At 43.9% G+C, this 13,550-nt stretch overlaps 1 protein-coding gene across 1 annotated transcript in view; it reads left to right on the top strand.

Moving 5' to 3' along the window:
- The first annotated feature begins 3,372 nt into the window (after positions 1-3,372).
- LOC104394964 (cytochrome c oxidase protein 20 homolog) overlaps positions 3,373-13,550 on the top strand; it is a 24,060-nt gene continuing 13,882 nt past the window's right edge. Inside the window, exon 1 of the mRNA XM_010004618.1 lies at positions 3,373-3,543. Within this exon, the coding sequence (XP_010002920.1) occupies positions 3,373-3,543 (171 nt within the window). The remainder of the gene's footprint in view (positions 3,544-13,550) is intronic.

The following is a 13,550-nucleotide window of genomic DNA, read 5'->3' as shown; positions in this document are numbered from 1 at the left end:
CTGCAGGTAACCACTCCAGTGAAAGAACAGCCTTCCCGATTGATAAAAATCAGGCAAACCAGAGAAAACACCTGGAAACAGATGTTAGCAGAGTGGAATTCATTTTTAGTATGAGTTCTAATATGTTTCTAGAAGTTTCTCCAACATTTTATAAAATGGTAGTCAAGAATACAGAAGTGCTGAAGGTAGCCAAATCAAACATCAAATATTTTTGTTCAAGTCCTGCAAATGACAGCTGATCATAGCACTAACAAACATGTTTGTTATTGAAAAGTGCCCAAGTTCCTCGGTGCAGTGAAAGCTGCATGACCCTGGAAGCTTTCTGTGAATGTTTTCCTGCATCTGTGCTGAGAAATCCACTCAAAATTTACTAGACTGGATTACCCATGATCCGTTTCTGAAGAGACTCCCACAGCAAGGCTCTACAAAACTTGAGGATGTAAAATCAGAAATCCTAGGAGTTCAGTTCAGGCTCTGCTGCGGAGTGTTTCATCTCCTTACATGGTGTTAAAGCACTGCTACGCAGGCCTCAGGAATATAAACACTAATTACTGTAGCCATGAAAATGAAATAATAAAGAACTTTACAGTAAGACTAATAAGCAATTAGATGTTAAATTAAGAAGCAGAACATGATGGTCTACAGTCCATCAAAGGAGGTACAAAGCCCCTCAGAAGACAGATATGGTATTTTATGGAAGAAATGTGTAGCTCAGAAGTCTCACTAACTGTGGCATTTGAAGATACACAGCATCAACAGACACACGGTGTTGCCAATTACTTAATTTTACATGTATGCTTAGCCTATCAATAAAGTGATTAATTAGCTGAAAGGAACATGATGGTCACTCCTTAGATGAGGACAGCAACAGAAAAATGCATTATACAACGCATAAGGCTGTGATTAAAGGTCCAAAGCTGTGGCTTGGGTTCTTCAGACTCAACCTGCAGGACAGTCAGGGCATGATTCAATTGGCTACACAATGGCACTGATGCAGGTCCCTCTTGGTTTAAACACTCAAACATAAAGTACTTTTCCAGCTGATTTAGTACTGTCATGGGAGTAACAAAACTCCCACATACTTGAAAGGAACTTGTTTGGTGTGGACAGGATTTGCAAGATTGAGTAAGCTCTCCATTGTGTTGCCATTCCCAGATTTCCTTCTGAACCTTCTTTCCAACCCACATCAGAAGAGGCTCAGATACTCTTTGGAGCCTTTCCAGGAAAGGTAGAGGCTGATGTGAGGGAATCGGCTTTCCAGCCTACTACCTTTCTTCCTGGATGAGCAATTTGTCTCAGAAATCCTCTCACTTTTGTGGGTGGTTGTTCCCCGAGAGGACGACAGGTCAGTCATTCTCCTGATGAGCTTGCAAAAGTGCACAGCTTCAAGTTTCAGCTAGTCCAGCATGGCTTAGCACTTCAGAGCTGCTAGGAGGAACAAAGCCTGCAGGTGCTGTCTAAATGGTTATGGCTATAACAGATTCAGGAGATGGGTGCCATAGTAAATAAAGGGCTTGGGCACCAATCAGAGAAGACAAGTTTTGCATCAAACCAATGATTTAGGGAAGAAGCTTGGTCAGAAGTTACGCTGATGTTGAGAAGACAAGGCAGGAGCCTGGAGAGAAGAGATGGACTCAAGGAAACCCTATAGGAAAAGATACCTGCCTCATAAAGACCAAGTGAGTTGAAGATAGATTTGTTTTCAAAATCTTCTTCATTCTGTTTTACAATGTAGTTTAGAGAGTTGTATTGTCAGACTTAATTTCTCTTCTATTCTAATAAAACGCCTTGGGCAGCCACATGAGGAAAAGTGAAGAACAGCAGGGCAAGGTCAGCTCAAGGTGCTGGCTGACTCATCCCAGCACAGGCAGCAGTACTGGCTGATCAGGGATGCCAGTCACTACACTCTTCTTTGCTTTCAAAGCTTCCAGTTGCCCCTGAGACAGTCAGATTCTCAGATCAGGACATGAATGCTCATTGTTCAACTGATCTTTCTTACCTCAGCACATCAACTCTCAAAGCACTTTTCAGTCTAGAACCTGCTTGACTCACAGTATCTATGGGAATGGAGGCAGCGAGGTTCCCAGTGTTCCTTTTCAATAGCAGCACACAACAGACAGGTAAATAATCCATGAGCCTTGTAACAGCATCTTGTGCAACTTGTTAACTGAAATTTGTCTGAGACATTGACAAATCCAATTTGATCGTACAGTGATAACTGAACTCTAAGCTGTATTACAATAGGAGGGACTTTTGATGGCAGCACTGGACATGTTCTCTGTAGCTTTTCTTGCAACACCAAGGTGTTCTGTTGGTCCACTGACACTGCCATGCAGCTGCTGTCCTAAAGCAGTAAGACTTGAGTCACAGCAACAAGAGAAGAAACTGGGGCTGGCAGATATACACCCAGAATTGCTGCAGGCGAGTTGAGCAAATGACACACATGAAATCTGTGTATCCTGATGAGTGATAAAACAATGGAGGTGTTCTGTTTTTTTTAAAATCTGACTCATGCATTCCCTTCCTCTACCTGAGGGCAACATGTAGGTGAGAAACTCCACTTCCAGTAACTGGAAGAATTTTCCCCTAGATGGAACTTCCTTAGTCAGTAACTGGGAAGGAGCCTTGGGAATTTCAAGCAGTTTAAAAATAGTTTCTTAAGCGGGATGGGACCTTCAAAAAGGCAATGAATTTTACTGTCTCTGAACTGATCACCTGGACTAAGTGTGTTACCTTCTAACCATGGAAGAAAAATGACAAGATTTGTAGGAGGGGCTCAGCACTGCTGGCATGGAGCAAAAACAGTATGATAGCACCAAAAAGTCTTTATGGTGTTTGGACACTTTTGCTAAACCACTTCTGAAAGCATATGTCTGATCTTTGCCTACAGCTGTACACTTTCCTAATATTTGTATTATTTGGGAGACCTGGAAAAGGGCAGAGAACATGGCCCAAGGGTTGCTCATGGCCTCTCCTGACCCTGGATGAATAGCTATCCAAAATCTTCCCATGGAGGACAGAGGTGAAGCTATCTGCATGCCTCCGCACTTTTTCCTGCGGGACAAGAGGTGTGCCCATCAGCACCCTACTAGGGAGGCAGTATGGGGCATGCATTGTCATGAAGCTGGTAGTGGAAGGATAGCTGATCTCTTCTGAGAGCTGAAATGGGGCAAAGAGAGAGAAAAGTTTTGATCATGGAGAGGGAGAAGGAAGATTCTTTGCTGAAAAATACTCTTTGCTCAAAAGTAGTTAGTCATAGCAGAGGGGACACATGTGGGTGAGTGTGAGGGGAGGAACATTAGTGTGCAGGGGCACGTGCACTGGGCGCGTGGGACACAGCAAGCAGTGACTGGTCCCCTCCCGGCTTGGGGGATGATCATGGTCACAACACGACCAAAAGCCACAGTGGAAAGAATGTGGGAACTCAGACTGAGATTCCACAGAAACACAGTTGCCGTGCAGGTCTGGGGCTGCAGCGAATGCCTGAGCCTGGCACAGGTACCGGAAGGAGCCAGTGACACCACGTGTGTGCGGTGTGAGCAAGTAAGTGATCTGCTCAGGCAGGTGGCTGAACTCAGGGAGGAGGTAGAAAGGTTAAGAAGCATCACAGAATGTGAAAGCTAAATAGATTGGTGGAGCCACACCCTGAGGCAAAGACAGCAGGTAGAGGCTCTACAAGGAGTAGAGGATCCCCTCCCCTCCTGTCACCAGGCAGAAGGAGGGGACCTAAGGGACAGGAGGGAATAGAAACAGGTCTTTCCTTGGAGAGGCAAGCAAAACCCCTCCCGGCCTCCTCACCTTCCCAGTTGCCCTTGAGCAATAGGTATGGGGCTTTGGAACTTGAGGGCGAGGCAAATGAGGATGGAGAAGAATATCCATCCAGTCAGTCACCCAGGGCTAGTCACTCCCTCCCACACCTTAGGACTTCTTCAATTAGGATATAAAAGGAGCATGTCCAAAGAAGGGCAACAAAGCTGGTGAAGGGCCTTGAGAACAAGTCTTATGAGGAGCTGCTGAGGGAACTGGGGCTATTTAACCTGAAGAAAAGGATGCTGAGGGGAGACCTTATCACCCTCTACAACTACCTGAAAGGGTGTTGTAAAGACATAGCTGCTGGTCTCTTCTCACAAGTAACCGGTGAAAGAACAAGAGGAAATGGCCTCATGCTGTGCCAGGGGAGGTTTAGACTAGACATTAGGAAGAACTTTTTCACTGAAAGGGTTGTCAGACATTGGAACGTGCTGTCCAGGGATGTGGTTGAGTCACCATCCCTGGATGTGTTTTAAAGTCATCTAGATGTGGTGCTTGCGGTCATGGCTTAGTGGTGGACTTGCTAGAGTAGGATTAGTGGTTGAACTTGATGATCTTGAATGTCTTTTCCAACTTAAGTTATTCTGTGATTCTGAGAAGCTCCCTACAAACCCTACAAGGCAGGAGCCACCAGCTCCACCACTAACTTTTCTAACCTTTATCAAATTTCCAATCTGTGGCTGTTGATTGCAGAGCCTTTATCAAGTTTCCCTCTAACAACTTCATTTCCCACCAACTCCTTTTAAAGGACTATTTAAGCAAACCACCCACCAGCTCCTTGCTCTTTGCTGTCAGCTCTTCACAAAGCAGCATAAAAGCAGACTTCCACCACTGCTTCTACAGGACAGGATACACAAGTCCTCATGTCTACCTCCTGCTCTTTAATAGGCAGGTATGCTCAAGACTAGTGAGGGAAGGTTATCCAGAGCTCTGGAGAAATGTGGGATGGTTTCTTGGGGCTCTCAAAATGGTTGTCAAAGCCCCCAGCCAGGTGGTGACACAAGGAAAGTAAAAAAGGACACAGCCAGTGAGGATAGGATGGTGGGCTGCAAGCCAACAGACCAAGTGTCTTGCTTTCTTGCCAAGGTCATGCAAGGCACAGCAATCATTGGCAATTCAGAGGCTGTTGGAATGACTAGCACTCTGCTTTCACGGTGAGGCAGCTAAATACATGCTCACCTTCCACACTGCTTGGGTTAAGGCCAGAGGCAAACACAGCACAGGCAGACATAGCTCTACTAGCACAAAAATCCACCAGAAATAAGCAAAGCTGTCATAAATACCAGGCTTGAAAGGCGGAGAGGAGACCAACAAAGCAGCTAGCAGCAGCTCTCCAGGAGAGAAGAGAACACAGTTACAGCTGCTCTTCTGTCAATCTACAAAGCAAAGCAGACCTCACCTCTTGGGGCTCCTCCAGCTATCCTGCTCAGACTGCTCAGGTTCCCACACTACGCGGGCAGCCCCAACCAGCCTGACGCACAACAGGAGACATATGAGGTGTAGTACCTGTCCTCCAAACCAGCTTTCCAGGTGTTTGGTTTACTCTGATAGGACATGTTAGCTGGGTGTGAAAGCAGGCTGCAGCAACAGGACAACATATTTGTTCTAAAAATTAAATATGTGAAATCTAATGTTCCCTTCACATTCGTATTTTGCAAACGCATTCATTTGTAATGATGACTTGAAAGTGCACATACACAAAGAGGATGCTAGAAGCAGAAAGGATTTGTGTGAAGTTTTTGTCTATTTTGTTGTCCTACACAACTTTGAACAAAATGACATCTTGGGATCCTTTCCAGTCCTGTTTTTCCTGAGTTTATAGTGCAATTAAATATAGTAACTTCATTGTTATTGGGATAAAGGTCCAATAACAATTTCTTATACTTCTGTGTAAGAAAATAGGTGTTCTTCAGGGGTCACTATGTGTTCCTCAGAGGTCAGTATTGGGACCAGTGCTATTTAACATTGTTGGAGACATGGACAGTGGGATTGAGTGTATTCTCAGCAAGTTTGCTGATGATACCAAGCTGTGTGGAGTAGCTGACACCCTAGAGGGAAGGGATGCCATTCAGAGGGACCTTGACAGACTTGGGAGGTGGGCCAATGAACTCATGAAGTTCAACAAGGCCAAGTGCAAGGTCCTGCACCTGGGTCGGTGCAACCCCAGGCACAAATACAGGCTGGGGGCAGAAGGGCTGGAGAGCAGTCCTGAGGAGAAGGACTTTGGGGTGGTAGTAGATGAGAAGCTCAACATGAGCCGCCAGTGTGTGCTGGAGCCCAGAGAGCAACTGCATCCTGGGCTGCATCAAAAGAAGTGTGGCCAGCAGGGCCAGGGAGGTGATTCTGCCCCTCTGCTCTGGTGAGGTCCCACCTGGAGTACCATATACAGCTCTGGTGCCCTCAGCATAGGGAAGACATGGAGCTGTTGGAGAGGGTCCAGAGAAGGACCACAAAGATGACCAAAGGCCTGGAGCACCTCTGCTATGAAGACAGGCTGACAAAGTTGGGGCTATTCAGCCTGGAGAAGAGAAGGCTCCAGGGAGACCTTATAACAGCCTTCCAGTACCTGAAGGGGCCTACAGGAAAGCTGTGGAGGGGCTTTTCACCAGAGAGGGTAGTGATAGGACAAGGGGAGATGGTTTTAAACTCAAAGAGGAGAGATTTACTTTAGACATCAGGAAGAAATTCTTCACCATGAGGGTAGTAAAGTGATGGAATAGGTTGCCTAGGGAGCCTGTTGATACACCCTCCCTGGAGGTCACAGAATTACAGAATTGTCAGAGTTGGAAGGGACCTCTAGAGACCATCTAGCCCAAACCCCCACCCCCTCCCACTAAATCAGGATCCCCCAGAGCACATCACTCAGGGCTGCATCCAGGCGGGTTTTGAATGTCTCCACAGAAGGGGGCTCCACAACCTCTCTAGGCAGCCTATCCCATGGCTCTGTTACTCTCACCATAAAGAAGTTTTTCCTTATATTTAAATGGAACTTCCTGTGTTCTAGCTTGTGCCCGCTGCCTCTTGTCCTGTCACAGGCAACTACTGATAAGAGTCTGGCTCCAACCTCCTTGCACCCACCTCTTAGATACTTATAGGCATTAATAAGGTCTCTCCTCAGCCTTCTCCAGGCTGAAGAGTCCCAGCTCTCTCAGCCTTTCCTCATATGGGAGATGCTCCAATCCCTCAGTCATCTCTGTTGCCCTCCACTGGACTCTCTCTAGTAGTTCCCTGTTTCTCTTGAACTGGGGAGCCCAGAACTGGATGCAGGATTCCAAATGTGGCCTCCCCAGAGCAGACCAGAGGGGCAGAATTACCGTCTTGACCTACTGACCACACTCTTCCTTATGCAACCCAGGATTCCATTGGCCTTCTTGGCAACAAGGGCTCATTGCTGGCTCCTGGATAATTTACTGCCTACCAGGACTCCCAGATCCTTCTCCTCAGAACTGCTTTCCAGTAGGTCCACCCTTAACCTATATTGTTGCATGATATTCTTCCTTCCCAAGAGCAGGACCCTACACTTGCTCTTATTGAACCTCATTAGGATCTTCTCTGTCCAGCTCTACATCCTGTCCAGGTCACACTGGATGGCAGCACAGCCCCCTGGAGTGTCTGCCACCCCTCCCAGTTCTGTATCATCAGTGAACTGATGTATACATTCTGTCCTCTTGTCCAGGTCATTGATGAATATATTGAACAAGACTGGATCAAGTACTGACTCCTGGCGGACACTGCTGGCTACAGGCCTCCAACTCAACCCTGCTCCACTGATCACAACCCTCCGAGTTCCGTCACACAGCCAGGTCTCGATCCACCTCACTGTCCACTCATCTAGCCCACACTTCCTGAGTTTCCTAATGAGAATGTTATGGGAAACAGTGTCAAAAGCCTTGCTGCAGTCAAGGTAGATGACAGCCACTGCTCCCCCCTCATTCAGCCAGACAGTTACAATGTCACAGAAGACTACCAGATTGGTCAAGTATCATTGCCCCTTGATGAATCCATGCTGACCTCTCTCAATGGCTTTCTTTGCTTCCACTTGCCAAAATTCACAGTATCTGTACTCTGATGGTTTTTTCCCCCAAAATCATACTAGTAACTTCAATAAATATGAAGTTACCAGTAAGCTTTAGGGTTCTGGAGAACTTAGTGTTTTGGTGAAATATCAGTGTATGTGTGTAAAAATGGATTCTAGAAACCTTCCAGAAACTGAGATGTATTAATTATGAAAAAAAAATAAAATAGATTTAACCACTGTTTATATAACTTAACAGATTTGAGACAGTTTGTTGCCAATGCACCTTAACAAATGAGCTAAAATCAGTCCATATGCCATTCTTTATAGATTGAAATTGTACAAGAATGTGAAATTACCTGAAAAAGCAGCACTCATATGTATAACATTAAAAAATAGTACATTTCTCAACTGAAGTTTGCACGATTTCATTAATTACCTGTCTTAGCTCTGGATCTGAAATCACAGACACTTAAAAGCCCAGTGACAGGTGACAGACAGATTGTTCTTAGCAGACACACCCCTAGTAACTAATGAGCTGATGATTACTGAGGTTTAAATAAAATCAAAATGCTCAAATTCTACTCCTCTGAGTACATAGCAACTCTGATTTTTTGGAAGTCCTAATCAATTACATGGCGAGGGTTTGGGGAATGTTCTATGATCTGACTTAAAAATAACACCTTAATGCCTGAACTTCTTAGGAATTAATCTTCCACCACAACTGATCTGAACAGATAATTAAGCCAGCTACAGATAAGATTTTAAAGAGACCTCTAATACATTCCAAATAAATCTGAGGTTTGCTTGTATTTCAGTTTGAAAAAAGCACCCCAAACCTCAGAACTCTGAACAGCATTAGTTTTTAATATTCATGACAAACATTTTAAAAGATGTAAGATTTAAGACAAACTGCTGTATCACAATGATCATCTTGATCAATACGTTTAAAGTACCCTCACAGGAGATAAGTAAATGTAAAAAGGAAACCATAAAATATGGGAATGTACACATCACTCCCAAACATGATGTGGGAATCAGATGAAACTGACACTACTCTTCAGAATTACACTGTCATAAGCCCAAGCTTATTATATTAGCACTCTGAAAGACCATTCATCAAAATAAGCACTCCTTTCCCTTCCTCACCTTAGAAATGGCCCCTCTCCAAAGCACCAGATTTGGTGAAGGTTGTTGTTGAAGGTTCCTGCCAATGCAAGCTTGCTGAGGACTGGAAGAATAACTCACCAGCTGTCTCAGCTATTTTAGCTTTAGGACACCTGAAAACTTAATCTATTAGACATCAATTATATCCAGCTCTCTCAGAATTTTAAATGGTTTATAGTAAGGCAATTAAGCACATGTTTAGCTTCTGCTCTTGCTCCTGCAGAGGTACCAAGAAGGCACAAATTTGACATGCTGGGAAAATAAAACTACCAGCATAAATAAAGAAACCCTTCTGCATAGAGCAGCAGCCACTGAATAGATGGCCACACTCAGGAAGTCCAGAAGTGAACTTAGGAAACAGCTAGTTAGTTCAGCAGTGAGGATAACAGCACTGGACCCTATATTGAGGGAGTCTTCTGAAGGCTTCCCCAGCAGCACCACCACTGTGCACATGGAGTGGGATGAAAACTTACAATTCAGTGCAGAGGGTGCACACAAATCCCCCTGGTCCACCCGGCAACAATTCCTGCAGCAACCCAAAGAGCTCCAGCTGCCCTACTATTTCCCAAAACCTCAGGGCACAGCTTCTCCTTCTCACCAAATTCTGCTTGCTGTCTTGCATCAGGTGCTCTGTAGAGCTAACTCATGGCTGTAAGTAACTTTAGCCCCCCCACCTGATGCTTTATGCAGAAAACTAGGATCCTGCAAAATCAAAATCCAACAGGTCATAGCTCTCGATAGCCAGTCACCAACAGATGGACTCAGCCAGATCACCACATGGCATCAGGAAAAGAGCAAAAAATACTGGATCTGAAAACACTAGCAACAAGATATTAAGTATATTTAATATCTGATCCTCATTATAAAGCAGCAGAGACCACACTAGATACAGAAACACTCAGTTGTGCAAGACATGAAGCCATTCCTGTCACGAACGAGAAAATCCTGGAATACTTGCCAGGGAATCTGGACACCATAGCAAGACAGCTGAGGTGCCTGGGAATCTGGGACAACTTTTTGAAAATAATGTGCTGTGTTTGACTTAGACCTCTCAAGACTCAGCCGTGCAGACTAGCTCTTTCTTATAAGATCCTTCGGAAGCCATAAGCTTTCCTTCCTCTGCCCCTTGCCAAAGGTGAGCTATTCTGTATAGGAGATCCTGTCCTAGCATACCAAATATAGCCTTTGTAGCATGACAAGAAAACATACACTGACTTCTCTGTCTCTTTCCAGGTATTTTGGATGGCAGTTATCTCAGGAGCATACTGTTATTTACAGTGGAATGGAACACCTTGCATGAGGCAGCACACTAGTGGAGAGCTGTGTCACCATACAAGGTGGGGTGGAGATAAGTCAGTGACACCTACTCTAAAATGTTCAGTAATTAATATAAAATTAAAGTAAAAAAACCCAAGCCCCTTACCCTCCCCCAAAACAAGAAAAAAGAAAGAGGGGAGAAATAAATACCTACCATCGACCTAATACACTGTATTTATTTTTTTTTTTATGGTTGATAGATGGCATCGTTTCTGGACATCCTTCTCAGTTGTTAGATTCTATTTTGATATGCTCTGCTCCTTGAATGTGACTCGTCTTTCCCTGTACACTGCTAATTATACATCTACTTGAATGGCACACTGTGTGCAAAATACATCGTCCAAGTGGCTCCTGGGACACCACTTCTCTCCTACCCTTCAGCTCACTGATAGCATTATATTATAACACTGTGTTAAAAATTAACCAGTTGCCCAGACCATAGTGCATTAAAGCAATACGAAGGGTCTTTCACTTCTCTGGCTTTAGCCTAATCTCAGCAAAAATGGAAGAGCCACAGCGAGTAATGCAAAAAGTTATTTTAGCTAGTGTTGGATACATAGGGAAAAGTATAAGGACAAGAGAAGCACACCATACTTCCTCAGAATACCCTTGCAGCCTCCAGTGACTTATGCTAAGGGAATTCTAAAGCCTGAGAGGGTGCCTAAGAATTTAATAGCCTTCAATAGATTTTGTCTTCCACCATGAATTTTCTAGTTCTGTTGTGCTGTTTAAACAACTTATTTCTAAATAAATGTCTTACTGGCACAACCCTCTTCAGTTTGTTATGAATTCTCAGAAATCACATCCCAAAAGAAACAATTACCATACAAATATCTTACGAGTTTCAGTCTCCAGATTTCCCTCAGGAATTAATAAGATTAAGCCTGACACATTCATATAACAGACAGGGAACATGAAGCTCAGAGTTCATAATAAACCCCCTCAACATTGTTTGTGACAAGAAACCTCAGGACAGCTACTGCATTTTGAAAAATTAAGACGTGAAATGGAAGGAGAAGTTCTAAAAGAAAGTTAGACAAACATGTTTGGAATGAAACAGTAAAGTAGCTCTGAGGCAAGAGAAGAGTTCCCTTCCATAGTCCCACTTCTACAACCCTGTCGTTATTAGGTCATTATTGTTCAGATTTCTTTCAGAAAGAGCATCTATCTTCTGATATTGTCAGTTTCACAAGTTCTACATCTTACAAGGTTGCAACTTAAAAACATGGACCAAAAAATGGCAGAAATACGTACTACCATCCTCTGCTTGAAATGGATGACAGCGACATACAAGAAAGCCTAGTGTCTGTATTTGCCACTGTTAAACATTTAAGACATGCTTTATAGACAAAATAGAAGTAATTTACATTATATGAAAATTTTTGGTTAATACAGAAAAACTCTGTTCCATTTTTTGTCAGAAGCATCCTTAAGTCCAATTGCTACTAATAAGTCAGGAAATTCTAAATGTATCTCCATATCTACCAGTTTAACTGCAATTATAACCATTATGCTTTAGATAAGCCTTCTTTTTTCAAGATAAACTCCTTTCTTTTTGAATCAAGTGCTTGAGCAATACAAACAGATTAAAAGATCTGGCAGAAGAAATAAAGCCATTAGAAGCCTGCCCTCATTTCCTTGGCTTTTAGAGGAGTACATCGAATTAATACCTCTTATGTGTTGCAACTGAAAAGAAAATTTTATAGACAGTTAGGAGTAAGTTAGACAAAGTCAACCTAGAGAAACTACCAGAGAAGCCAACCCAGAATAAAACTGTCTTGCAGTTGAAATTTAATTTGCATTAGCTTGGAGAGAAAAAAAATGTAATTGCATGAGTGTGGTTGCTGACTGCCTTGGCAACAGCAGCCTACACACTGTGCCTTCCGTGTCCCCACAAAGGTGGTTACACTGACATAACCTACTGCACAGTATCTCTACAGCCATCATAATAACCATTCACTGCCACAAAACTATCAAAATACGTAACTCCTACACACTTGGATCCAGTAACATAATGTCCTCCTCCTGAAGGACAAACACCCTCGTGACAACTGAGGACCTGAGTAGAATAACTATCCTCTTCCTGACTTCAAGCAAATCTTAGCACCCCTTGCTTTCATGGCTTATGAAATGGAACATGGTTACCACTAGCAACTGCTTGAATTCTATTTAAGTAGCTTCAGGGTCACCATAAAGACAGATAAAAAGATCCATCATACATCTCAAAAATCTGACTTGAGGCATGCCTCAACTACTAGCCCAGGAGCCTGATAGCCTGCTACCTACCAAACAACATCAGCAAAAGATGTTGTAACTTCAGAGCAACTTCTTGAGGCATTTGATGTAAACCTGCACTGCTCTCAAAAGATGCGTGTTCCTCCCTTCACAGTGGCCAGGAAACAGCTTTTTGTGTAGTGTCTATTTTAAGCTACATCAGGTGGCAGAGCTGGTGGTACAAAGGAGAAGGCAGGATTGCACTGCGAAGAGGAAGGCCTGGACCACCTCTGGCACCTGCAGCCCAGCTTGGAACAGTTTAAGCTACGTGTGGAGCTGAAAGGCAAAGAAGAGTGTGGTTTGATACCAAGAGTTGGAGCGATCCCCACTTGCCAGTAACAACTGCGACAGACCAGGAGGAGAGTCTTCACAAACTGCCTGGGAACAGCATGCAACTCTAAGGGAGATGGTGAATTCATCTCACTGAGGGTTAGTTATCTGGCAGGTCTGTGGCAGCCATCAACCTGAAGTGGTTATCATCCATACTGCTTATTAAACGTATTTCTTAAGACAGGACCTTTCTCCACAAGGCTACATAAGCAGTGTATGGTATAGGAATAACTTACATGACCAAGGGGTGCTAAAGGTAGGAAATGTCACGTTTGTGTGATGGGTCCCTTCTTCTAGGGAATACAGCCCAAATCGCTTCAGAATTGACAAGATCCTTGTACGCAAGTTCATACCCCTCAAGAAAGCACCCTGTGAGATGAAGGAAATAAGCACTGGAAAAGTCCACAAGCCAGGTTTCTGTCTGAATTGCTTCAACGATAGTGCCTTCTGTCCGCTGCCCTGTGTCCCTGTCACAGTTTGACTCAGGTCCGACAACAATGCTCGCGATCCCCCCTCCCCACAACCCAGGTAGGGAAGGAGAAAGAGAAAAAGAGAGAGACTTGGCTGGATTGAAAACTAAACTACACAGCTTTAATTAAAACACTAATGAATCATACAAGAAAATATATACAATTAT

Source organism: Chaetura pelagica, unplaced genomic scaffold, assembly GCF_000747805.2.
Source record: "Chaetura pelagica isolate M959 unplaced genomic scaffold, ChaPel_1.0 scaffold278, whole genome shotgun sequence".
In the NCBI taxonomy this organism is placed as follows: Eukaryota; Metazoa; Chordata; class Aves; order Apodiformes; family Apodidae; genus Chaetura; species Chaetura pelagica.
Note: the sequence above shows the minus strand (reverse complement) of the source record. Positions and strands in the feature narration are given on the sequence as shown.